At 35.0% G+C, this 27,244-nt stretch overlaps 1 protein-coding gene and 1 pseudogene across 1 annotated transcript in view; both read left to right on the forward strand.

The window, feature by feature from the left end:
• RPS6KA6 (ribosomal protein S6 kinase A6) overlaps nt 1–24,681 on the forward strand; it is a 94,331-nt gene extending 69,650 nt beyond the window's left edge. Inside the window, exons 13-22 of the mRNA XM_090263954.1 lie at nt 819–921; nt 1,574–1,704; nt 2,868–2,990; nt 3,465–3,554; nt 7,272–7,430; nt 9,374–9,535; nt 15,792–15,868; nt 17,491–17,608; nt 21,475–21,615; nt 22,869–24,681. Of these exons, the coding sequence (XP_090120080.1) occupies nt 819–921; nt 1,574–1,704; nt 2,868–2,990; nt 3,465–3,554; nt 7,272–7,430; nt 9,374–9,535; nt 15,792–15,868; nt 17,491–17,608; nt 21,475–21,615; nt 22,869–22,994 (1,230 nt within the window). The 3' untranslated portion in view covers nt 22,995–24,681. The remainder of the gene's footprint in view (nt 1–818; nt 922–1,573; nt 1,705–2,867; nt 2,991–3,464; nt 3,555–7,271; nt 7,431–9,373; nt 9,536–15,791; nt 15,869–17,490; nt 17,609–21,474; nt 21,616–22,868) is intronic.
• LOC149990363 (putative monooxygenase p33MONOX pseudogene) lies at nt 4,625–5,833 on the forward strand (annotated as a pseudogene).
• Nucleotides 24,682–27,244: the final 2,563 nt, after the last annotated feature.

Consider the following 27,244-nt stretch of genomic DNA (forward strand, 5'->3'; position numbering starts at 1 on the left):
AAGTAGCAGGGTGCCAAACCTGGGCTGTAGGGGTGCTGAGTCACCTCGATGATTTGATGTTTTGCCAAAAAACTGCCTGAGACGTGATGGATGAGTGGGCACATTGTCGTGATCAAGCTGCCAGTCACCAGTTTCCCATAGCTGCGGCCTTCTGAGTCATCCCAATAGCTTCTGTGGAGGAATGTTCAAGCTTAACACAAAATTGATTCAGATTCATTGCTCTACTCACTCAATCACTTAGAATGCGGCGGCCACACAGTACACATGCTCACTCAACGGCATCTACTGCCCCACTGACTAGTACAGTGAAGCCGTCATTGTTCACGCATGCGCATTCCAGTCCCCTCTCCTTGGCTGCCAGGTTGCATATTGATTTCACTCAAACTGTTAGCGTGATATTAACAATGGCTGGACTGTTTCTAGACAGACCATGTATATAGTTATTGCAGATAGTCTAACTATTAATTTGGAAATTCTTGAGTGTTGTTAGTTATTTCTCCATGGTAACATTGTGACATATTCTGTATGATTATTTTACTAGCAGAAATTCAAAACAGTTTTTGATATCCAAAATCCAACACCATTATTCTTTTAAATGCAATGTGTAGCATCGGTACTTGTTCGTGGAGTCACTTGATTCTGTACAATGGCTCTCAAAATTTTAGTTTTTGGTTAACAGGTGTCTGAATCTTGTTGAAATATCATTTATAAAATTGTGATTTTTCTGTTAAGGATTGTGAGTATATTTTCTAGTTTCCCTTACAAAGTATAATAATTTTAAGTGTTAATATGTTTTTGTGTTATCCTGTTGCTTCTAGAAATTATATAAAAGAGAAGTTCAACCTCCTTTCAAACCTGCTTCTGGAAAACCAGATGATACTTTCTGTTTTGATCCAGAATTTACTGCAAAAACACCTAAAGGTAATGCATGTTTATGTGTAATACCAGGGCTTTTATTCAATTAGATGGTTAAAAAGTAAACTAGCTTCTTAAGTAAAAACTAAAAGAATTATATATGTGCATAGGGTTGGTTTGCTCTTTATGGAAATGTGGATTCTACATACAGATTTGCTTGGGTAACTTTCAAGTACAGGCTCTAAATGGGAAATATTTGTCAAAGAAACAGGGACTAGATCGAAGAGTGAAGTGGTTTTTTGTTGTTTTTTTTTTTTTTTTTGCTTTAAAAGTCTTTTGACATGCTAATTAATGTATTAGATGGTAGGGGATAGGAGGCAAAATATGAAATATATTTTTCTAACTCTTACAGTTTAGAATTTAATGAGGTTTACTTTTAATAGAATCTGCTTCATACACTAACTCTACAAATACTGAGTATCCATAATGTATTCACCAGTGAGGATGCAGCAGTGAACAGAACAAACAAAAATTTCAGTCCACATGAACTTTCATAGTAGTTTGGGGAAGCAGATAATAATATAGAATAAGTCAAATTAATAATATAGTATGTCTGATGGTAACACTTAATGGTTTTATTTATATTCAAAGAAATGCTGACATTTTATATCATATAAGTCTTTGTAATTCTAATTAAATATAATTATTTGGACATTAGATTCTCCTGGTTTGCCAGCCAGTGCTAATGCTCATCAACTCTTCAAAGGATTCAGCTTTGTTGCAACTTCTATTGCAGAAGAATATAAGATTACTCCTATCACAAGTGCAAATGTATTACCAATTGTGCAGGTAAATTCCATTTAATAAGATTGTTTATTTAGGGATAATTATTTCTTTCAGTTATTTTTAATGGATTTATAATAATTTTAAGTGATATTTAACTTCATATATTTTTACGTATGAGGTGAGAGGGACCCCCCCCACCCCGCAAAAGGAATTTGTTTATAAAAAACTGTGTATTTATTCTTACATGTTTAAACTTCAGTCACCTTCAAAGTACTCTCCATTTGGTGCAATACACCTATTAAGGCATTTTTTCCACTGCTCAAAACAGTTTTTGAACTCATTGGTTTTGCTGCCTTTTAGTGTTTTTGCCATTTTATGTTTCACCTCTTACACATCGGCAAAATGTTTCCCTTTGATGGCTTTTTACATCCAGGGAAACAAAAAAAAAAAAAGTTGCTTGAGGTGAGATTGGATGAATAGGGAAGGGGGAGCATGGGGGTCACGCCATTTTTGGTAAAAAAAACTGCTGAATACTCAGCACAGTATGGGAAGGTGCACTCATAAATCACCCTCCATTAAGTGGACAAACGAGTTGAAAAAGTCTTCAGAAAAAATTAACTGAAGTCCAATGCAGCCTCTCACAACAATGCCAGCTGGTACACAGATACAGATGGGTTCCTAGGACACTCATGTAGTGGGAGAAGTATGTACTACAAGGGACCTGCCCTCCAGAAGGTAATTCCAGTTTTTGGAGGATTCCCCCTCATATAATAATGAATTAAAGATGTTGCCATATGTTTTGAAATAAGGCAGACAGTAATAATCTTTAATTATAATTATGTACTCTTTTGACAAGAAATAGTAATGGTGATACATAAACCAGTTGATTTGTTTTGTTGGCTTTGGGGATCTAGAAAGCCTATAATTTAGGATCAGCTCAGATCTGGTTAAGCCATTTATATATACTGATAAAACTTTTCTAGAGGGAATTATTCATGATTTTTTTTAAAGATTTAAGATGAATATAGCATGGGAAAAAAAGTAGGTTTACAATTGTAAGTACACAAAACAGAATTTATTCTAGTATTTTTATTTACTTATTATTGTATTATTTTCCAAATGAACAACTGTAAACCTACTTTTGCCTAACCCTGTACATATTAGGAGAAATGGTAAAAATGTGAAAATATTTAATTCTAAGTATTTTACTTTGAAAAAAAAAACAGATAAATGGAAATGCTGCACAATTTGGTGAAGTATATGAATTGAAAGAAGATATAGGTGTTGGCTCGTATTCTGTTTGCAAGCGATGCATACATACAGTTACCAACATGGAATTTGCTGTTAAGGTATTGTCCCTGAACATAACGTTTTTTGTCTTATGTGCAAGTTAAATGACAGTGGGGCTAGTGAAGAATTGCAAAGATAAGATAATGAGGAAGAACTATTAAGACAATATTTTCATTTTGAATTTCTTTCTAAGACATTAATTTTGGGAAATATATTTTGTGAATGTCTTGATTCTGAATAGTTTTATTTTAGTCTGTTAAGATTAAGTAATTGTGAAAATTATTATTACATTTGGATCACATTATGAGTTAGTATAGGTTCAATTAAATGGAATATAATGTTAAAGAAAGTGGTCTCTTTTATTATTGTTTTAGTTATAGGACATTTTTAAGTGTTAAAGTAATATGAGACAAGCATCACTCTTGAGTTTTAAGCATTTGCTTAAAATATAACCATATTGTAATAAATCATTAATTTTTAGGCAAAGAAAATAATTTCTTTTCATCTGACATTTTTCTTGTCTCATGGCTTAGATCATTGACAAAAATAAGAGAGATCCCTCGGAAGAAATTGAAATTTTGATGCGCTATGGACAACACCCCAACATAATCACTTTAAAGGATGTAGGTGTTTGAACTCTAATCTAATTCAAGAGCTAAGCTAATAAAGTTATGACTTGGCACTTAATTTTCTCTTTGAAACTTTTTGTGTATATGGAATATTTACTGTCATGCAACAAAATCTCAAGATTCTTAAATTTGCTACTTGAACCTCCCCTCCCCCCCATAATTCTGTATTCCTACCCTTCTTATAGAACATCAGAAAGGAACTATATTTGTTGGTAACTGAGAGTGTCCTGATTATGTGAGTATACTTTGGCTACTTAATTATACAGTGAACATTATAATCAGCAGCATTTATTATTCTGTGGTACTATAAATATAGACCTTGGGAACCTGCCACATTCTAGATTTTAGTTTCTTGACTGTACGGAAATGGTCTGTTGCATTGTGGATTGTTTTTGTTTGTTTGCTGTCCTAAAGGATCTCATTGTTTTTATTTTATTGTTTAAATTTAATCTTCATTGTGTTTTTGCGTTGCATTAACAACTAGTCCCTCTATACCCCCTCCCCCAAGCAATCACCACAGTGTTGTCCATGAGTCCTTTCTCCTTTTTGCTCAATCTCTGCACCCTGTACTCTATAGTTTTGTAAAATGAACATATAACTCAGGTTTGGACCAGGTAAGCTGTGAAAGAGCCAGAAGAGAACCAGCCTCTAGGTTCCTGCTTAGGGGAAGAGGGGGTGCTGCTGGGGTGGACTAGACTGGGCTGAGGCTGGCTGTGTTTCTTCTCTCATTTTCTCTCCACTCTGTAGTTTTAATTTATGGAATGTTTGCCACTCCAAGGTACTTGGTGTCCTCAGTGGTAAGGCCATTAAGGAGCATGCAGCCACCATCTCTCAGCTCTGCGTGTAGATTAATAGATGTAACTGAATTGGTGCCCAAGGCCATTAGAGTCACAGCTGACACAACACGAATCACACCATGGCTTCGGTCCTGACTTCAGCACAACCTCTAGAGAGATGTGGCTCCTTGTAGCCTATTTAGTGCTGAAGCTCAGACTGCAGGAAGCTTCACAGCAGTGAAACAGAACCTTTGGAATGAATGGACTCTTCCCAAGCAGCGTAGCTGATTTGTAATATTTAGACAATGTTTGTCATTAATATCTATCTGTGAGTTTAATCATCACATCATTTCACTGCAGTGGCAGGGATTCAGCAGGGAGGCCAGTGTGTCCTCCCCTTCCATTATCCTGTCATTGACCATTGACAGTATGGACAAGGTCCCTGTGGTGAAGGCTAAAGCCACCCATGTCATCATGAATTCTCTGATCACAAAACAAACACAGGAGAGCATTCAGCATTTTGAACAACAGGTAGAGCTGAGAGATGGTGGCTGCATGCTCTGCAATGGCCTTACCACCAAAGACACAAAGTACCTTCAGGTGGCAAAGTGGAGAGATAATGAGAGAAGAGAAGCAGCCAGCCTCAGCCTAGTCCACCCCCACTTCCCCTAAGCAGGAGCCTAGAAGCTGGTCCTCTTCTGACTCTTCCACAGCTTATCTGGCCCAAATCTTAGCACCATGGATTCTGGAATGGGGGATAAAGACATAAATCAGCAGATAAATGGAGCCTCTTTGGACCAAGATCCCTCTGGAAGGCCGATTCAGGAGGTTTTCCCACCCAGTCTTACAGAAGAGCACAGAAGCCTTCTCCAATGGAGCCGATCCTTATTCAGGCCATCCAGATGGAAGAAGATCCAGCAGCCTTCAAGCTTCCCAAGATGGACATACCAGTAACCAAAGGGAAGAAACAGCTGCCATGGACCCCCATAGTCTCAAACCCTGTGACTTGGATAGGCTCTCACCCACCAGCTTCTAGAACTTCCTCTTCCAATGATTCTGGATAGAAGGTGTCTTGCACCCACTCCCCTATTATCCTGGCTCTGACATAGGAAGGGTTTTGTTTTGTCTTTTTAAACCTCTTAAACTGAGGCTAGAGCTGGAGACATAATCGGTTTTTGAGAAACATTAGATCCAAGCCTGTCCTTGTGAGGAAGAAGCCATTGTGTATTGCTTTCATTTAAAGTTAGACTAAATAATTTTAGCAGTGATATATGGGGCCCTCATCACCTATTTTTGCATCATTTAGCCTAGACAAGAACTTGATCATTGTTTACAAGGTGGATATGTTTGTATTGTTCCTTTACTATGGTCAGTGTAAGTGAGTGCTCCAGCCCTGTCAGTCTGTTTGGGATCTGCGCACGAAGAAAAGCCGAACTTGCAGGGACTCTCCTCCTTCATGGAGGCTGGAGCCCTTGCTATCAGTAATAATAAAAAGAGCCAATTCTTTTAATTATTTTTTTAAATTTTTTACATTTGTATTGTTTTTTCATTACCATTTATCCCCGTTATACCCTCTTCCACTTCCACCTGTTCCCATCCTTCCACAGTTTTTTTCTTTCTTTTTCGCTCAATCCGTCCACCCCCCCCCCACCCCACCTCCAGACCTGTCAACCTGCTCCATGTCTTTACTGCAGTGCCGCTGGGGCGGTTCTGCTGGGCAGTGCTTCTTTTTCATGTCAACAAACACAAGTCTTGCATGTCCCTTGTTGCACTTTAAAGTGAGATTAAGTTAACTCTAATTTGGTGGAAAGCTTTCTGAGGGAGAACATTCAGCCTACTGCTTTGGTATGTATCAATAAATGTTAAGCATTTTAAAAGTAAAGACGGTGGTAAGTATACATAGATTATAGTCTGAACATTCATGTGAAACAAGTGGCACCAGGGCCTGAAACGTTTTCTGAGAGCTGGAAGGATGACAAAATTTCCTACATGTAATCATTTCCCCCCAAATGAGCCTCAGACCTGTGTAAACGCAGAGCTTCCTGAGGGAAGGAACCAGGAGAAGCCCCAGTTCCTTTCTCCTTGCTGAGGACATGTTCGGTCATTGTCCTCGACACTCTCAAATCCCTGCTGTTCTCATTTGGAAGGATTGAGTCTGCATAGCTAGCTGGGCTGACCTTTCCGTAGAGAGGCCCTAAAGTCTCAAATGATAAGAAAAATTAATTTATTTGTGCCTTCTGGTATGTTTGTATATCTTACTTGTTTTGACAATAAACTCTGCTGCTTTCAAAAAACAGTTGTTACTGAATGCTGACTTTTCACATAACAAAATAATGCTCTTTTTCTGTTTAGGGAAGGCTAGTATGTCAGCCATCACCTCGATCAGTTTGTTTTGGATAATATGATATATCTTTTGATTAGTAATCTTTAAATAGTAGTTTGCACTTATCTATTTATCTAATCTACCTCAGAAGCTCTGAGTGAAAGTGTACACATATTTTTCCTATTTATTCCCCTTGATATGGTATTTGACTTCAAAAAACACTTCAGACACCATATCAGAAATAGACTGTATGGGAGATATTAAAAGGCTAATTCAGAAGGAAGCATACTATGAGTAAGGAACATAAGTGTCTATAGTACAGTCCAAAAATGAGACAGATGCCATTTGAGGGGCACAGAGTTCCACTTTTCCATTTATATCCTTGGGTGAAGTATACAACCTGAAAAGTTAATAAAATTATATGTTTAGCATGATCTCATAGGACTGTATAAAAGGTTGTTTAGCTAATTTAATCTTCACTCTGGCCTGTACTCTATTAACAATGAAAAAATGTCTCTTTTTAACACTAAAGGTTCAGTAGAAAGGCAAAGTAAATGTAATTTAAACATTTCTGAATTGTAAATAACATTTTTTAAATGTGTTCTTTTTTAGGTTTATGATGACGGTAGATATGTTTATCTTGTTACTGATTTGATGAAAGGAGGAGAGCTACTTGACCGTATTCTCAAACAAAAATGTTTCTCAGAACAGGAGGCTAGTGATGTGCTGTTTGTAATAACTAAGGCAGTTGACTATCTTCATTGTCAAGGAGTAAGTTGTAGTTATATTCTGCCCTTCAATTCTGGGACTTATATATTCATAAAAATATATTTAACGGATGCCACTTAAAATGAATTACATTTTCTATGACATACATTTTATAGAGAGTATCCTAATAAAACTCATAAAGTAGTGAATGTTGTAGATTTAGGAAATTGGAAAATGCTTTATTAATTCTCTTCACTCTGCCTGTTGGCCCTAATTTAATATCATATTAGTTTTTAAAGTTATTTGGATTATATAAATGTATGTGACACTGCCTTTGAAATTATTAAACCTAATCAAATTTTAAAATGAAACAGAAAACCATTCAAGAACATGTGCATATAATGCAATTTATTTTATACCTAACATAAAGTTTTGGCAGTAAGAGGACTATATATCATTTTTTTAAATGTTATTTATTTATTTTTAGAGAGAAGGGAAGGGAGGGAGAAAGAGAGGGAGAGAAACATCAATGTGTGGTTGCCTCTCACGTGCCCCCAACTGGGGACCTGGCCCACAACCCAGGCATGTGCCCTGACTGGGAATCGAACCAGTGACCCTTTGCTTCACAGGCTGGTGCTCAATCCACTGAGCGACACCAGCCAGGGCAGGACTGTATATCTTGATCCTTGCCAACCCCTCCTCCAAATACAATAAGAACTTTGTATCCCAAACATTTGAGGTATTAATCTAATAAAATGTGTAGTAATGGAGCAGGCCTGTTACTCTGTTCATAAAGAAAGCAAATGTTACCAAAAAGGTCAGCTTTTATTATATACACCTCTACAAGGAAACAAAGTCCTAAATTAAAAATTTAAGTTCGAATAAGTTGTAATGGTGGATATGTATGCACGTAAGTATAAACAGTAAAATTCTGGACAACTCAGAATTGGCACAGTGAAAATTCTACATGGTTCCTTTTCATGAATAAGAAAAACAAGCCAGTACTCAGTTTCGTGTTTGCTTTAATAGAGTATATTTTTAGTATTATAAAATATGAACTGTTTAAGGATAAAGGAGTAGTTCTGTTATAATTTAATTTCATCATTGTCTTTATCAACACTGTAAAATAAAGGAAAACCAGAAGTTTTGAGAAGAGGAAAAGTATAAGCATCTTTTCTTTTCTGTTTATTTTTATTTTTAATTAAATTTATTGGGGTGACATTGGTTAATAAGATCATACAGGTTTCAAGTGTACATTTCTATGATACATGATCTGTATATTGCAAGGGGCCTGAATGTATAGTGATAGAAGATGATTTAACTTTGGGTGGTGGGCACACTAAGCATCTTTTCTTTGGGTTATTATTTTAGAAACCTTCCAGTTCTTATATCAATTAAGTACATTAATGACAGAGATGTATTGAGCATTTCTATACACCAGGCATTATAAAAGGTATTGCAGATTCAAAAATGAACAAGACTAGGTCTTTATCTTTGAAGATCTCTCAGTGTAGTAAACTGCTGATTAAAGACAGGACTAGATTAGATGAAGTGGATAATAATCAGTAGGAAAGTTATCATATACAGAATTTTACCACAACGGCGTGCCATATACACTGCAGGTATCCTAACCTAAAAGCCATTCATATAGCAATACCTTTGGGTAGTTGATTTTTTAAATATCTTTAGTTTTAATAATTGTTTACATGTTAAGTAGGGTCTTAGTCCATTAGGATCAGAGTGGAAATGAGGATTGAGTGTTGATACTTTGAGATTGTAAATTGTTAATGAAACTGGTGGCTTGAATAGAAACTGGAGCATTTACCTGATAGAGATTATTCCATCTCTATACTTCAGGTTGTCAAGGCTGTCAAGGTTGGAGAGAGTATCATTGTCAAAATTTCATGATTAAGAACTTTTTTTTTCATGGAAATAAATTTAAATATTGTATTTCACAGATATTTATTTAGCTATAGAAATATAATGCTTTTTTCCTTATGTTCCAGGTTGTTCATCGTGATCTTAAACCTAGTAATATTTTATACATGGATGAATCAGCCAATGCAGAGTCCATTAAGATCTGTGATTTTGGGTTTGCAAAACAGCTTCGAGGAGAAAATGGACTTCTCTTAACTCCATGCTACACAGCAAACTTTGTAGCACCTGAGGTATTCTTTAAAACTTCAGTTTTTTTCTTTTCACTCTTTTTCTTTAGTTGAATGAATTTGATGGCATGCATGTGCTATAGTAGGTAGGTAAAAGCTGAGTTATCTTGTCCATTCTCAACTATAAAGCGCTTTAAATCAGTGAATTTGATAACCCCTAATATAAAATTCAGACTAGGAGCTAACATCTGAAACCAACTTGAATATAATGATCAGACTATTTCATTTTGTGAGGTGATGTACCAGTTTTAGAATTATATCCTTTTAGAGCTTGAAGAGTAGAGATAACTCCCCCTTCGCCATATGAAATATTATAAATGAGGAAACTGAGGCTTAAAGTACCTAAATAATATTTTCAAGACCCAGCATTCACTTAGTAACAAAGACAAGATAGACTTTCAGATATTTTGCTTTGTGCTAAACATGAGGTAATTTATATTATTTAGCATTATACATAACATATAAAGGCAAAGCCATCCCTGATTGGTTTTAGGATCTTCCAATTTCTGGAGAGAACAGCTTCATGGGAGTTTTTATAAGCAGTCAATTTTTCCTTGGCAGATAATATTGATACATAGATCTTGAAGGGAAAACTAAGGAAAGGTGAGGCTGGGAGGTCCTGATCATGAAGTGTTTTGATAGTACCAACTCTCATAGCAATTGAAAGTATTGTTGATAAAAGAATTAATCCAGGAGGGCACTGGTTATATAAATCTGAGTTTTGTTTGTAAGTCAGGAACTGTTCTTATGTGTTATTAGTAATACTAGCACATATGAATCATTATATGTTCAACACAAATCAAAATACAAAAAAAATCTTCACGTTCGGAAAATTAACATTTCCAAGTCATACAAAAAGAATAAAATAATTTGAAGATGACTTCCTATCTCATGTGCATGTTTTCTGATATTTTTATATCAAATTCTAGCCCTTTTAGGATAATATGACACATCAGATTAGCATCAGCCATTTGTATTTAAATATCAACAAATACGTATTTTAATATAGCTATTACAAAATAAATAATATTTCTAATAATGAAAATACACATGTAGGAAAAATTTCCCATGTTAAAATTTGTTAAATATTTAAGATGTTGATGTTGAGGAAGAAGCATAACACCTACTTTACAGGGTTTTTATAAGAGATTTGCCCTATAAGAAATTATGCACATATACAGAAAATGTGCTTTAATCTGTATTTTAATTAAGTTCATCATATAATGAATGTACAAATTTTATCAAACTAAAATATATAGAAACTATATTTCCCCAAATACAAATTGGAACACATGCGTTATCCAAGAAGGGATTATTGTATTTACCCCTGGTGTAAAAGACATAACTTAGACATTAAAAAATTAGCCTTTCTCAGGCATTTCAATGATTTTATACAGGACAGATGGACAGAATATTTCCTATTAGGGCTCTTCTGTTAAATATAACATATACAGTCATCATAAATATTCTAACATATTTATTCATTTGACATAACAGAAGAATAAAGAATAACTTTTTAATAGCCAAATTCTTAATACTGACTTAATCTTATGGACCTGGACCCCTCAGTATGATGGAAATATATCATTGGGAAAAGGTTAGGGGTGAATGTGTTCCAAATGAACATCTCAAAAACAGACATTAAAATGAAAAATATATGGTATGTCTGTTTAGATTAATGGCTAGGTAAACATTTTTAGATTAATGGCTAGGTAAACATTTTTAAATGAGTGCAAGCCCACAGACTAGAATATAGCCCATTGATAATTTTTATCCTAACAGACTTCCATTGTAGTAAGACACTGTCACCATTGTAACAGTGAAGTTTTTTAGGTGGGCATGTGGATACCATGTCTCTGTAACTAGTGCCTCAACTACCTTTGGCTAGTATTTATATTTTCAAAATGCTCTAAGGGGGAATCCAAGATGGTGACAGAGAAGGTGGATGTTACACTCACCTTTCCCAGGACAAAACGGGATTTAAAATTAAAATATAGAGTAATCAACCCAAATAATTTATAAGCAAAGATTTACAAAGATCATCACTGCTAGGAAGAGCAGAGAGGTGAAATGGGCTAGCCCCACACCCATGGACAGTGGCTGAGATTCTGGAGGGATATCTCAGTTGTGGGGGATTCATGCTGAGAAGTGTGGGGTCTCAACTCCAAACCAGGATTTCCAGCCCAAATGCACCAGAACCAGTAAGAAGTGCCCTCCTATCTGCTGTGAAAACCAGCAAGGATTCTGTCTGCCAAGGTAGACAGTTGTCTGCTAGAGACATAGCATCCTTTTAAATGGCCAATGCACAAATTTTCATTTGCAATTACTGGAGTGGCATGAAGAGACTGCGTTTTGTGGTTCTGGGGAGAGAGCTGAAGGTACAGCCACCAGGATCCCTGTGCTGAGTCACTGTCCCACATTGCAGACATCATCTTTCTTGGGTGGAGCTCTCCCCTCCATATGGCATTAGTCTGGGTGAATGCAATGGCCCCACCCTCTGGACTCCCAGTTATTCCACACTGCAGAGGTTGTACCCTGCTGAGGAGTCAGCTGCCTGGGCCAGGGTGTGGAGGTCTGGGCAGACTCAGGGGCTGTCAGTGATTAAGTGCTGTAGCATTTGGGTGGGGGCCATTCCCCTCACTTTCCCTTCAACTTAACTGGAAGCTTCCCCTCATGGAAGATCTGCAAGCCCCACTCTCTGGGCTACTGGCTGCCCCACCCTCCCAACACCTGAGGGACCCACCCTGCCAAGCTCTGGGCATAATCTGGGGCAGACTGAATTGTGTGAATCAGGGGTGGAGACTATTCTCTCAGTGAGTGAGTTGAACAGACAGTCATCAGGCAGAGGCTGGTAGAAGTGGATCTTGTGATGCCTTGGGACTTTTGTTGACATGCCCCTGAGCCCAGTGCTAGTAAAAGTTGGCCTTGCTGTGTGTGTAGCTTTGTCCTTCCTGGGAAAACTCAGGTCCACCAGAGGCAGCCACAAACTTTGAATTACTTTGTAGCCCAGAACAGGTTGCCCAGGGTCAGTCACAGGCAGTGTCTGACATTGGTCAGGACCAGAGTCCCTCCCAAGAGGTCCCAGTGGCCAACTTCAGACATCAGAGCAGGATCCAGTTAGCTTCACAAATGGCATATCCCAAAGGAGATCTCGACAAGCACCAGAGCCTGATGAGGTTCCCATTTGTGTGGTTGGCACCTGCAAAGCAGCTCATAAACTGAGGTACAGATTGAGCCTTACAGTCATCCAGCATGACAGTCAACACCATACACGTATAGGCCAATAGAAATCAACAGTGAGTTACAGAATGAGGACCCACATAACCCACACAAAGGACATTTCTGGATCACCCACCTCAGGTGATCAAGGAGATTGCACCACTGTGTCCCACAGGACACCTACTATATAAGGTCACCCTACCAAAACTGGCAGTCATGGCAGATATACCTAATAAGGTAAGCCAATCAGATAAAGACAAGTACCATATGATTTCACTCATATGTGGAATCTAATGAACAAAATAAAGTAACAAAATAGAAACAGAAGCACAGATTCATGGAACAGACTGACAGCTGTCAGAAGGGAGGGAGGTCAGAGGGCTGAATGAAGAAGTTGAAGGGATTAAGCAGAGAAAAATATCATAAGACAAAGAGAACAGTATGGTGATGACCAGACGGAAAGGGTGGGGGAAGATAGAAGAAGGTCAAGGGGGGATAAATGGTGACAAAAGGAGACTTGACTTGGGGTGGAGACCTGCCTTGGGGTGGTGAACACACAATATAATATATAGATTGTTCATTATGGAATTGTACACTTGAAACCTAGGTAATTCTATTAACCAATGTCACTCCAATAAATTCAATAAAAATTAAGAAGAATGCTCTGAAAAGTTTTATTATCATGTGCTGAAGCCTCTGCTAGCAAACAATGGATATATGTAAATCGTTATGAATGAGGTTTTAGGTAAGATTTATTTCTGAAATTTCAGGTCCTTTAAAAAATTAGTAATGAAGTATGTGGAATGCATTACCTTTTAAACTAGAATTAGAAATACTCGACTACCCATGTAGATATTTGAATATATAGTAGCATTATAGGGGTATATATTTATTGTTTTGTTACAGTGTGTAAAGAGTCCTTTTATAAACTAATTACAATTTCATCATAATAAGGAATGAACTTTTTTATATGCATCAGTTCAATCAACCTCTTAAGATTTACATACTTGATGTGATTTCCTACAATGCCTGTGTCACAAAATTAATGTCTCCAAAAGTATTTTATTATTTTATCAAATAAATTCTTTATAGCATGCAACTGATATTTAATGTCTCCAGAGGTCTAAGATTTATCCTGAACTAAAGGAACTTACAATATATTGGATGGATGTGATTCCTGCAGCTCTGCCTTGCTTTCCTCTGGGCTGTCATATGTTTTGCTCCAAATATGAATTAAGTGGAACTTTAGAGCAAAGGAATGAGAATCTTTGTCTATGAGCAAAAATCAAATGAGTAAATGAGCAAACAGTAATGGCATTAACTACTTTAATTCTAACTTCTCTCTTCCTATATTTCACTGGATGTAAATAGGAAGGCACTGAGCCCACGTTATGTACTGCACTCATGATTTTGTTCATTTCACTACCTTGCCTTGTTTCTTTTATGCCTGTATGTTCTTAATATTGTAGGTCATTGAGGCCCACTCTAGAGCAAGAGTGGACTGCCTCTTCTTTACCCCCCAAAATGGGTTTAAGTGTGTGGCAGATGTGTAAACAAGTTTTTCATGGTTGGTCCTAATTAAATGAAGCAATATGACACATCCTATGCCCCTTTTCTCATTAAGTAGGAAGGTAATGGGAATATGAAACACCTATAGCTGACTCAGTGATTAACCCCCACCTGTCCTATGAGTTCCTGGGATGTCCCTTAACCTTGGCTGTAAATTGGGACACTAAAACTGCTGTCCTAAGGGAACCAGGGGAAACATGGTGATGCCCAAAACTGTAAGAGTTGACGAGAAAATAAATAGAGTGGGAAAAGAAACAGGAGAGGTTTATATTTTACTAAAGTATGCCAGCTTAGGTTTACCATGATTTCAGTGGTTTAGCTGTTCCTCTTTATTTATTAGGGCTTTTGTAGTCCCTACTTGTGTTATTTACATATGCCAGTTACATAAGTATTTCGATATCCTCTTCAGCTTTTCAAGTTTGCACATATGTGTGTTCTTAAAAATTCAGTATAACTAAGAAAAAATTATATCTTGAATTTTAAGTTAGATACTCATTATTCATGTCTGACAATTGTCAAAGCCAAACATTAATATATCTAGCCTTTTATAAATGAAATGTTCATGCTGGTAGTTTATACAGTCCCCACTGTTAATGCATTAATAATGTTTCTATTTTGTTCCTATGCCTAAAGGCCTTAGCAATGGGCTTATTTTTCCAAATAAAAAGGCTACATTTCATCTGCTTTTCTACAAACTCTATTAACCTCATGGAGAAAACTCACATGAATATATAATAAATATATTATTTGATTCTTATTAATACTAGTGCCAAGAGCAAAAGCACGAGCTACCTAAATTATTGTTGGAAAATTAATGAAACCATTCAGAATTTATCAAATGTGTATTTGTGTTCCAGAAATATACTGGTCTTTTCAAGACATAAGCTTTGTATATAAAACATAAATTCATCTTCCTTTCAAGAGCTCCTATGTTATCTTACCATCTCTTATGTAGTAATGAGGCAGTTATCATAGATATTAAAAGTACAAGCTCTAGAGTAAGAATACTCCACTACTTACTTGTTTTGTGGTGTTGGGAAAATGACTGAACATTTCCCTCACTTTCCTTGTCTTCAAAATGGAAATAATATCTACCTCATAGAGTCAGTGTCAGGATTAAAGACAGTACTGTGCGTTGTGTATATTAAGATTTCTGTATATATTAATCTTAAATGTTGATGTCTGTATTTGTTTTTCCTAACAGAAGTGAAGGCTCGTTAAGGTTAGGGGTCATATTTTACAAGGGTGTTTTTTGTATGACCCATGTTACTTACTTTATTAATACTTATTTATTCAATACTTGCTAATAGCAAAAGATTTTTACTTTTAACATTGTGTGAATCTATTTTTCAAAAGATTAAAATAATTAGGTTTTAAGTTGTGAGCATTCATGAGATTATAAGAAGCACAACTTTCAGATGAAAGAATGGAGTTTATGCTGGGTAATACCATCTAAGTATTTCTTTTTCAGGTTCTTATGCAACAGGGCTACGATGCTGCTTGTGATATTTGGAGTCTGGGAGTCCTTTTTTACACAATGTTGGCTGGGTAAGAAACCTTATATACTCAAAATAATTCACGCCATTATTTAAATTTCTCCTGTACATTTTCTAAAATGAGAACAGATGAAAATTACCTAAAGGACAACTCTATTAACATTTTAAAATATTATAAATTACTAAATATATTATTTACTTATAAAATTGAAAAACATTTAATGAGGCAATATTCAGATACATAATTAAAAGTTTTTAATTGAAATTGAAGAAATTTTTTTGAAGTGCTTGAATTCTGGCTCTCCTGGCACTAGGATTAAGCTTTATAACAAATCTGTATAGTAACAACATGCTATATTACAGAAATGCACATGGTTGCCTTCTCTCAAAGGGATAAGAAAAATACTTTAAAAAGGTAATAATTAGATGTTAACATTGATAATTTATGTGTTGTTTTACTTTTAATATTTTTATTTTTAAGTAAAATTTTACTTAAAAGTAAAAATATTTCTGTAGAAAAAGGCTAATTTTAACAAAATCTAATGCATAGGATGGAATTTGAAGAATTATAAATACAATTATAATGTATTTTTCACTTTTTAGAAAAGGCATTTAGTGTAATCTAAATATGCTTGATAAAACAGAAGATTTATAAATATGTTATAAAAATGGTGATTAAATTATTATCTTGGCAGTGGTTACATATGTCAGTGTATTCCACATAGTTTTAAGATATACTAGTCAACTTTTGCAAAATATTTAGTTACAGCCCAAAGCAAGTACCAAAGCTAAGGATAGCTAAAGTTTCCAAATGAACTATGGGACACCATTTCTGGATTGCTGCTTCCCAATATTTACTTTATGACTAAACAAAACATGACTGTTAGTGTATATGTGCATGTTTAGTATTATATCAACTTAAATATTACATGATGGAATTAAGGCATTAACATGTTAAGATATATTTCTCATACTTTTTAACGGTAAGTATTTTTGTTCCTAACTTCGAATACCATTTTAAGTTCCATCTGTTGAAATGGTACAAATCTGATCACTTTTTGTCATTCTGTAATTAATTTTTAAACTACTTTACCTTTATACAATGTATTTGTCTTCCTGGCTATGAATATGGATCCACATAATAATTTTAATGGCTTTGAGGGTTTCTTATTATATTGATATAAATATTTAACTCATTTCATGGACATTAATTTAAATTATTGTTAATCTCTTCTCACTGATAATGTTTTTAAAACACTAATGAATACATTTGAACCAATATAATAAATGCACTTCTATGAATATATAAAATTAACAGTTTCCTCAAAGTAGGTATATGTGTTTTACTAATGCTTCAGAGAATACAAAATTTGTGTGTTTTATTCTGTTCTGATTTTAATACTTGCTTTACATGAAAAGCCACATTTATTTTATTTTACATTGATCAATCAAAGGCAAAAAACATTGATATAGATAAGACTTTTTATTAAATAATTAGGATTGAGTTCATTGTTTGAAGTATCAAATTTGATATGCACAGTGAAGGGAAATATTAGATGATATTCTTAATTTACTATAGTAAATATTTGCATGTACTCTTATATTCACCATTTTCAATTAGATTTAGTATGTATACTAGGCCCTTATGTTTATTAAAATCTATGTTATTGATAGCTACACTCCATTTGCTAATGGCCCCAATGATACTCCTGAAGAGATACTGCTGCGTATAGGCAATGGAAAGCTCTCTTTGAGTGGTGGAAACTGGGACAGTGTTTCAGATGGAGCAAAGGTATAAATTATAAATTTTTTAAAATTGTTTTTCTGTTACAGTTGTCCGATTTTCCCCCTTTTCTCTCCCCTGCGCCACCCACCTCCCTCTCCCACAGTCTATCCCCGCCCTGTTGTCCATGTCTGTGGGTCATTTATACATGTTCCTTAACTAGACTCTTTCTCTTCTTTCCCCCCTTTTCCCCCTCCCCCTTCCCCTCTGGTCACTGTCAGTCTGTTCCCTGTTTACATGCCCCTGGTTCCATTTTGTTCATTAGCTTGTTTTGTTCATTAGTTTCCTGTATTAGGTGAGATCATACGGTATTTGTCTTTCGCTGCCTGGCTTATTTCACTAAGCATAATACTCTCCAGTTCCATCCATCTTGTCACAAATGGCAGGAGTTCCTTCTTTCTCTCTGCTGCGTAGTATTCCATTGTGCAAATGTACCACAGTTTTTTGATCCACTCACCTGTTGATGGGCACTTAGCATTTTAAAGTTATAGTCTAGTCTATATTTGCAGAGTGTATGATGGTGTTATATGTCAGTTTTTGTTTTTAAGTTAATTCAAATGTATATGTGGATTGAACAAGACAATGGCTGACTTTTTCTGTCATGCTTTTGGGCAACATACCTCTCTTATTGATTTCCACATATTCAGGGAATATAAACTAGTTTTAGTATTAACAAAAACTAAAAATGTAAATCCACTGAGAGAGAAATGCATTACTTAAGCCAACTAAAGTTGCTTTCTGCATGTGGTGTGTTTTTACACATCATTTATTCTTTAGCACATTGACTAGCATTATGTAGGCAATTTTTATAATGTTAAATTATTCTTAAGAGGATACACATACTTCTTATCAGTAGCATCTAGATATTTATTATTGATGGCTTAGAGTGATCTAATAGAAACATAACATAAGCCACATGTGGAATTTTAAAATTTCTCCTAGCCACATTAAAAAGAAAGCAGGTGAAATTAATTAAATAACATAACTTATTTAACTGACCTATTTAAAATATTGTACCATCTAATCAACATAAAAATTAGTGAAATATTTTACATTCTGTTTTTCATTCTAAGTCTTCAATATTTGGTATGCATTTTATACTTACAGCTTATCTCCATTTGGAGTATGCACATTTTAAAAGCGCTTAGTAGCCAAATGTAGCTTGTGGCTGTTGTATTAGTGCAGTTTCAGAGTAACTGCCCTTTTAGGAAAAAAACTGATCAAGCTTTGATTATGAATTCTTACATGTATAATTTAATTTTTTAAATTTTTATTTATTGGTTTTTGGAGATGGGAAGGAGAGAGAGCGAGAGCGAGAGCAAGAAAGAGAGATCAATTTGTTTAATTTGTTCCACTTATTTATGCATTCATTGGTTGTTGAATGTGCCCTGACCCAAAATCAAACCCACAACCTTGGCTTATCAGGACGATGCTCTAACCAACTGAGCTGCCTGGCCAGGGCTTGAAAATGTTAAGTTTTAAAACAAAAGCCCAAAGTAGGTCAGCATGTGGCTTATAGGGACCTGAGGCTTTTTTGATATGGAAAACATTTTTTTATTTATTAAAAATGGTGTATTTATTCTTACATGTTTGAAGTTAAGTCACCTCCAAAGTACTCTCCATTTGATGCAATACACCTATGGAGATGTTTTTTCCACTGCTTGGAACAGTTTTTTTTTTGTTTTTTACATTTTTAATTATATTTTATTGATTATGCTATTACAGTTGTCCTGATTTTCCTCCTTTGCCCGCACTCCACCCAGCCCCCACTCCCTCAGGCAGTCTCCCCACCATTGTTCATGTCCATGGGTCATGTGTATAAGCTCTCTGGCAACTCCATTCCCTGTGCTGTACTTTACGTCCCCGTGGCTGTTCTGTGACTACCTGTTTGTACTTCTTAGTCCCCTCACCTCTTCACCTGTCCCCCACACCCTCTCCCATCTGGCAACCATTGAAACGCTCTCTGTATCCATGATTCTGTCTCTGTTCTTGTTTGCTTAGCTGGTTTTTTACATTCAATTGTTGATAGTGTTAAATACATATGGAACTCACTCTTTTATGCTAAGGAATTGTAACGCATTTGACCAAATGAAGTGCTTATAGTATAATTAGTAATAAGTGTGATAAAATGGTTTCCTTTGGTCACATCATTAAAATTGAAAGAGCAATGATGAGCGATTAATTAGTAGTTTCTAAACCTAAATTGAATTTGCCACCTGAGTACCGTGAGAATAGAAAAATTGCTATTCTCCTGTATTCATATATGTTTCACAAATGTGGAGTTTTGCTGGGTCTTACTTAAAATGAGTATAAAAAAAGAAAGCATTGAGGTCTGGGTTAAATTATATCAATCATTTTTATCAGTAATGGTTCTCTTACAATTAGGTTATCTAACTAAATACCCAAGTGATTATATATAAGTGATCCTTCTTGTCATAGCTCAGTATCTTTTTTAACTGGCCAGCACTACTATACCCGTTTTGAAAAAATGGAAAATTATTCTTATGGAAGTGACAGATTTTTGTGAACTGTGGGTAAGTTCATTTTCCTCTTAGCTATCAAGAACATTCAGTGAATATTACTTAAGATAATGACACTTCAGCTCTTTCATTTGTCATCCAGCATCTATCTACCTGTCATTCTGTCAAGGAGATCTTGCTACTTATTTCTAAGGAAGGTTAAAAAGAAATAAGATTAAGTCCTATTACAATTACTTCAATTTCTTTAAAAGAACGTAGCAAAACGTTGTACTTCTGCTATGATGCAATTTGATAGCATAAACCGATCAGCGTTCTGTTCATATCTTTCCTAGGAAACAATAATTATAATGTATTGTAAGCAGTTAGGATATGGCCAAACTTAAACATTTTTTTTTTCTATTACAGTTGTCCCATTTTCCCCCCGTTGTTCTCCCCGGCCCTGCCCACCTCCCCCTCCCCCACAGTCAGTCCCCATTTAGTTGTCCATGTCCGTGGTTCATTTATACCTGTTCCTTGATTAGAATCTTCCCTTCTTTCCCCCCTTTTCCCCTTACCCCATCCCATCTGGTCACTGTGGATATAGCCATGTTTTTGTGTTAATTTTCATTTTAGGAGAATCTACTTTGCTTTTGGAAATCAGCCTTTGTTTCCAAATATAAATTGACCATTTTGTATGTTTAAACACTTGTGAAACATTTATAAAAGTACATTGGTCTTATACAACTTAGCTGAATTTTATCCCAGGAGTAATTACATATTTTTTGCTTTAACTAGGTTGATTATTATCCCAATTTGCCTGGGACAGTCCTGACTTATACCTTTCACTCTCAAGTGCCCTGGTTTGGATAATGAATTATATAACTACTCTAACTTTAACCGTCTTTAATTTCAGTTAACTTTTAATGAATATGTAATACAATAATGTTTTTTGCATTTCATGATGAAAACCAACATTTTTGAAATAGGGGTTTTGATATGTTCCATGAATGTTTATGTAATGCCATAAACATTGAGCACTTACTCTGTGTACATGATAGTTATTACCTTAAAAAGAAAGCTGCAATAATTATATAAATTCAAGCATCAGTACTGAGTTAAATGGGAAAGAATGAGAAGTAGTAGAGTTGAATAGTTACGAGCCAGACACTGCCAGCACACCACATCCGCTCCACTCCAGCTCGCCAGCTCCGCCCCTCCTTTCAATCTGGATGAGTATTACTTCTTTATATCTTTGTTTGTTGGACTTCCGTGCAGTTTAATATTCTGGTAGTTCTGGTTGTTTCTTGTTTTGAGGTAGATGTAATCCTTCTTATGGTTGTGCAAGGAGGTGAAGCGTGTCTACCTATGCCTCCATCTTAGCCAGAAGAGTCATATTTTTTTTTTCATTTAATTTAGGATTTGCTTTCCCATATGCTACATATGGACCCACATCAGCGGTACACTACAGAACAAGTATTAAAACACTCATGGATAACCCACAGAGACCAGTTGCCAAATGATCAGTCAAATAGAAATGATACATCACATGTTGTTAAGGTAAAACATACTTTTATGTACCTTCCAAATGCTTGATACCTAATAAAGCCATTGCATGCCATCAGCTGATGACACTTACAATAATTACCTTATAGTATCTTTATTTTTTAGAGATATATGTATATATTTGTTTTATTCCGTTTTTTAAAATAGCAACCATGGACTCTGCTTAACCTTCTTTACCTATAGCCTTTCTGATGATAAATACAAGTTTCTTGATTTTAATTGACTAGCTCTTAGAAAACATTAGGGCTAGTAGTAGACTAAATGCAAGTTTCATATGGAAACAAATGATTGCTATTGGTTCCTAAATTAATAATCATTGGTGCATGTTCCTATATTTATAGACATTAAACCTAGATTTTTAATTTTAGTGATTTATGCATTCATCTCTTTATGGACACTTAGATTGTTCCCATATCTTAACCACTGGGACTAATGGGAGCACAGATAATCTCTTTGAGGATAAAGGTATTGTGTGATACACACACACACACACACACACACGGACACAGAATGGAATACTATTCAGCTTTAAAAAGTAAAGAGGACCTGCCATTCACAACATGGATGGTGTACCTGGAAGACATTATGTTAAGTGAAATAAGACAGAAACAGAAAGAAAGAAACTATATCATCTCTCTTATATGTGGAATCCAAAAAATTCAAATATATAGAAGCATAAAGTAGAATGGTGGTTTCCAGGGTGGAGGGACAAATGGAGAGATGTTGGCCAAAGCATATAACATTGAAGTTATTCAGGATGAATAAGTCTAGATGTCTAATGTACAGCATGATGACTGTATTTATTAATACCTTATTGAATACTAAAATTTTATAAGAGTAGATTTCAGGTACTCTCATCACACACACAAAAAATGGTAACTATATGAGGATATGTTGACTAGCCTGACTGGTAATCATTTACTGTGTATATGTATATCACAATATCATGTTTATATACCTTAAATATGTACAATCCCTATTAAAAATAAAATTAAAAGCAAATTAAATTAGTGATCAAAGATTGATAGTGATATATTGTAAAACACATAGTTATTGAAATAAAAAATATACAAGTAATCAGGTATTAATTCATCAAGGGAACATCAGTATACAAATCAAGTATTCTCAATTATTTTCCTGGATTAAAAAGATTGTATTCTAGTGAAATCTCTCATGATACACTTAGAAGTTTTTCTTTCACGTCCAGAGATTTTTATTCCACTTTGTGATATTTCTTATTATTTTAGGGAGCAGTGGTTGCCACATATTCAGCCCTGACTCACAAGACCTTCCAAACAGTCCTAGAGCCTGTTGCTGCCTCAAGCTTAGCGCAGAGACGGAGCATGAAGAAACGCACCTCAACTGGCTTGTAAGATTTCAAGTGTTCCTCAGCCAAACTGGATGAAGAGAAAATTAAGTGTGTGGCTTTTGCCTAATCTTATATCAAGGCATTGTTTTCAGCTACATTACTTGAATATTCTGTGTAAGCCTCCTTATTTTAGGGGGAGTCAGATTACAAATTAAACATACACAGGTTCACAATATTCATAATACATTGTTTTGCAGTGGTGTGCAAGATTTAAGTGTATAATTGGTGTTCATGAGGTCCTAACAACTTTCTCTGCACACTAACTTCAATAGTTCCTTTTAAATAAATTTACTTTAATCATTTTTCTGGTTTTATAAAATAATGGTTTGGGGAATCATTACCAATAATCAAGATGCAAATATAATAGTATAATGCCAGTCAATTTCAGTATTTTTTTTAAATATCAGATCCTGAATGATAGATTAAAAAAAAATTGAAAATGTATTGTAGAAGCTTGTTATTGTGCACAACCAAAGGACTCCATTCATTTGGCAGTAACTCCTCTGTAGTTACTGGAATGTAGACATAGTAGTTTGGTGCCAGAGAAAACCTTATTTGTGCTAATACGTGAACTGATATGATTGTTGCCAAAGTTTTTACAGAAGAATTAAATCACAGATAATGTGTGTGGTCAGACCTGTATATTGTCCATCAGTGGACTCACCTAGGAATAAAGGTTTCCATGAGGCTTCTGTAAATTTCACGTCTAATGGAATTGTAGGACAAGTGAAGAATTTTTTTAGTCAAAGGCTTTGTATTGATGTTGTGACCTACTAAAGAAGTCATAATTAAGCCTTTGAAAACAAAGTACATGGTGTTCACACTACCTTGGTGTTATGTAAGCTAACTTTCAAGTGAACCAATTGGATTTAGTCATTATTTGTCCCTCCTTATAAGGAACTACACTTTTGTTTTTTGGGCTTCCATGTGCTTTGAATCACAGTGTAGCATATTGGTCTATCTTGAATCCTATGGCAACATAGCTGAAATTTTACTGTAGTGAACTTGTGAGCTTAGCACACATGATATAGTATATTGCAGTTCAGTAAACTTTAGACAATGCTACATGATAGTTATACTTCAAAAAGATAAACTGACATTTTAAGTAGGAAGTAATATTAATGATCTACATAAAATTTAAATACATTTTAAATTTATAATATAAAAGAAATCTGGCCAAATTGGTCTGGTCTTATTAAATTTATGATTCAGAACCACTGTGTATTATGTATTGTATTATCTAAATGATGAAATTTTAAAGAATCTTTTGTGTTGTTGAATAAAATACCATTACTACTACTACTATTACTACTACTACTACTACTACTACTGCTACTACTGACAGAAAGAACACATGAATGTATACTTGGAGGATTTTACAGTTTTGTTTAATGAATATAAATGAACTACTTGTGTGTGCTAGGTGTACTTTTTGCTGTGTATTTTATTTTGCTTAGTTCAGAGAGAGAGTTGAATTCCAACTGAAGTATACAATTTAGCCTAGGAGTCATAACTTTGGTATTTAATAAAAGGAAGTATACATATTCTCTATAAAGTAAGTGATATATATTCCATGCACAAAGATCTGTTTCTTGGGTGTGATGTATAAAGTATGTGTCTTTATTTTGAGATGCTTTTTTGCAGTAATTCAAGGACATTAAAGAACATCTAATGTCACATGGAAAACAGTACTTAGGTATCATATTTGTTAGATTTTTATGCCCCAATGTAGCTTTTTCTTTCCTCGTTTGGCTTTATTACTAGATGTAATTGCACGTACAATGTGTGTCCATGCACTTAGTTTCCTCTTGCCATTATCTTCTTTGTGCTATTATGCCTTCCTATCAAAATTAATATGACAAACTCAGACGTATGGTTTTGATGTTGAACTTTTCAGAACAGAGATACTATTTCTATGTGTGCTTTTCTAGTAATAGAATTAGGGTTAGTGAAATTGGAAAATGAAAAATAAAAAACTTTCAGTCTTTCCATAATCAATAGTTTAGAGATGATCTTAATTAATTTGTCAGTGAATTTGCACAGAATGGTCATGCCATGCAGTCCTTCATGAAAGGCACACAATCAGAATTAAGCAGTGAGCAGCATGATTCCTCATCAGTAAGTGAGGATTGACAATGTGTAAAAGAAACAGATAGGCTAGTGGATTTTTCTCAGAATTGTGCAAGAGTTTTCTGGTGGAAAACTCAAACATGGTAGCTTAACAGTTGTAGGGGGCAACCTAATTATAAGGGAAAGCTTTAAACTATACCCTCATTTTGTAGAAGGAACCCCGGTAGTGATGCCTAATCATGTCCATTTGGCTACAATTCTAGAGCAACAAACGCAGGCGTAAATGGGATATTTTTTGATGGGGCTTCTATAAATGCTTAAACAGTAAAAAATCCTTTCTGTAAAACTTTAGAATTCTTGGTTTCTAATGGATTCATGTACAATGATTTTGCATTGCTTTTCCTTCTAGTTGATGTTTCTTGGCAATATTTAATGATAGCACAGTTTGGGATTTTTATTGTTGTCTGGAAGGGAGAAGATACTGTACTTTTTTTTTTCCTCAAAGGGAAAATACCAATTTTACCCAGATAGACTAACAGTCTAATGTCCTAAAGCACATAGTATCATGAATAAACTCAGGAAACCAATTGCAAGAAAATTAAAATCTATTGCCAGAGATGGTGATTTTGTGGGGAAGAAAACCTCCGGTTTTTTTTTTTTTTTTTCATGCAAATTGAACTTTAGCCTATTTTGTTAGACCCAGTAATACCTAAACATAGATTTTTATAATTTATTGCCTTTAGTAATTAAAGATAGTAAGACATTTTGATAGCAACTCTGATAGGCAGCCCACAAACTTAAGGACAGATGCTTGGTGTTTTTTTAAAAACATCGTGCTAAAATTATACTGACCACAGAAACTTGTTTATATTTATTGAATAGTATTTTCCTGACAATAAGAGACCCTTTATATATGAAGAAGGAAAAGAATCACTTATCTTGGCCTTAAGGTTACTAAAAACTTAGGCTTTAAACTAGGCAAAGCATGTCTCTGGCATTCTCTACATTCTCTTTCTCTGGCTATGCAGCCCCTGCGTGCTATCCTATTTGATTACCTCACAGAGGACTCTATGATTAAATTATTCCTGAAAGATTCTGTAACACAAAAGGACCTCACACCCTTCTCCTTCCTCGAATCCTAACTTCCATTCTTACAGAGCAGCTATTTTCAGTGAAAAAGGTGAAAGGAGAGCTATTTTCATTGAATTAATTCACATTTTTCTGTCAGTGGCTAGTAAATAATTGGCATTTTTCAAGAAGTATGTCTTAATCAAACTTGTTTCTACTTGCTGGGTTTTCAGGCAATCTAACCAAATGACAATAATTTAAATTTTAATTATTATCAGGGAAGATATTTGGGGGCAAGGCATTTACACAGTATGCCCCAAGGCCAGATTATCCAATAAATTGCCATTTGTTTATTTATTATTATTATTTGCACAGCTCCTTTCTTCCTACTTCTCAATTCACAGTTTCTCTTAAAACGTTCCATGCTTTTTAATCACAATGAATTTCTATGACAGAATGGTATAGAGGGAGACAGTTGTTAAACCCATATTTATCTGTGGTCTCGTTTCTCATAGTATATGACCTATAACATAAGGAGCCTCCCCCTGCCCCCAGGCTCTTATTTCTATTGTATTTATAGAGAAAAGAAGGCACAGAAGGGTTAAATAAAAACTGTCAGTGGGGGTCAAAATCTCCGGATCCTTTGTCTACATTTCAGGACACAGAGATCCTATTTATAACAATATTTCTCAACAAGAATGCAAGCCATATTAGGTAAAAATTGATCAACTGCAATTAAACTTTTAGAATAATTTCTTACATTTTCAGCTTATTCAAGTTATTTTGGCATGTATCACAGAATGAATGATTGCTATAATTACTAGAACAATCCAATAGTGTGTTTTCTGCATTCCTATGCAAGAGTATAGTAGCACTTGATAGTGATTATTCACAAAGACATTTTAATCATGGATGCACTGTTCCTGGTTTTAGCCTTACAATAAGGTGAAGTCCATCATATTATGTTAATAAAATGCTCGATTACTTAAAGTTCAAGTTGGTTGCTAACACTTGAAAGTATAGTAACTCCTAAATTAGAGACATAAGTTTCTTTGAGCTATGAAGAAAAACAGAAAGGAAAAGTATCTTTAGAATACAGAAATCCAAGCTTGCTTA

Source organism: Furipterus horrens, unplaced genomic scaffold (genome assembly GCF_987537825.1).
Source record: "Furipterus horrens unplaced genomic scaffold, mFurHor1.1.pri manual_scaffold_17, whole genome shotgun sequence".
Taxonomy (NCBI): domain Eukaryota; kingdom Metazoa; phylum Chordata; class Mammalia; order Chiroptera; family Furipteridae; genus Furipterus; species Furipterus horrens.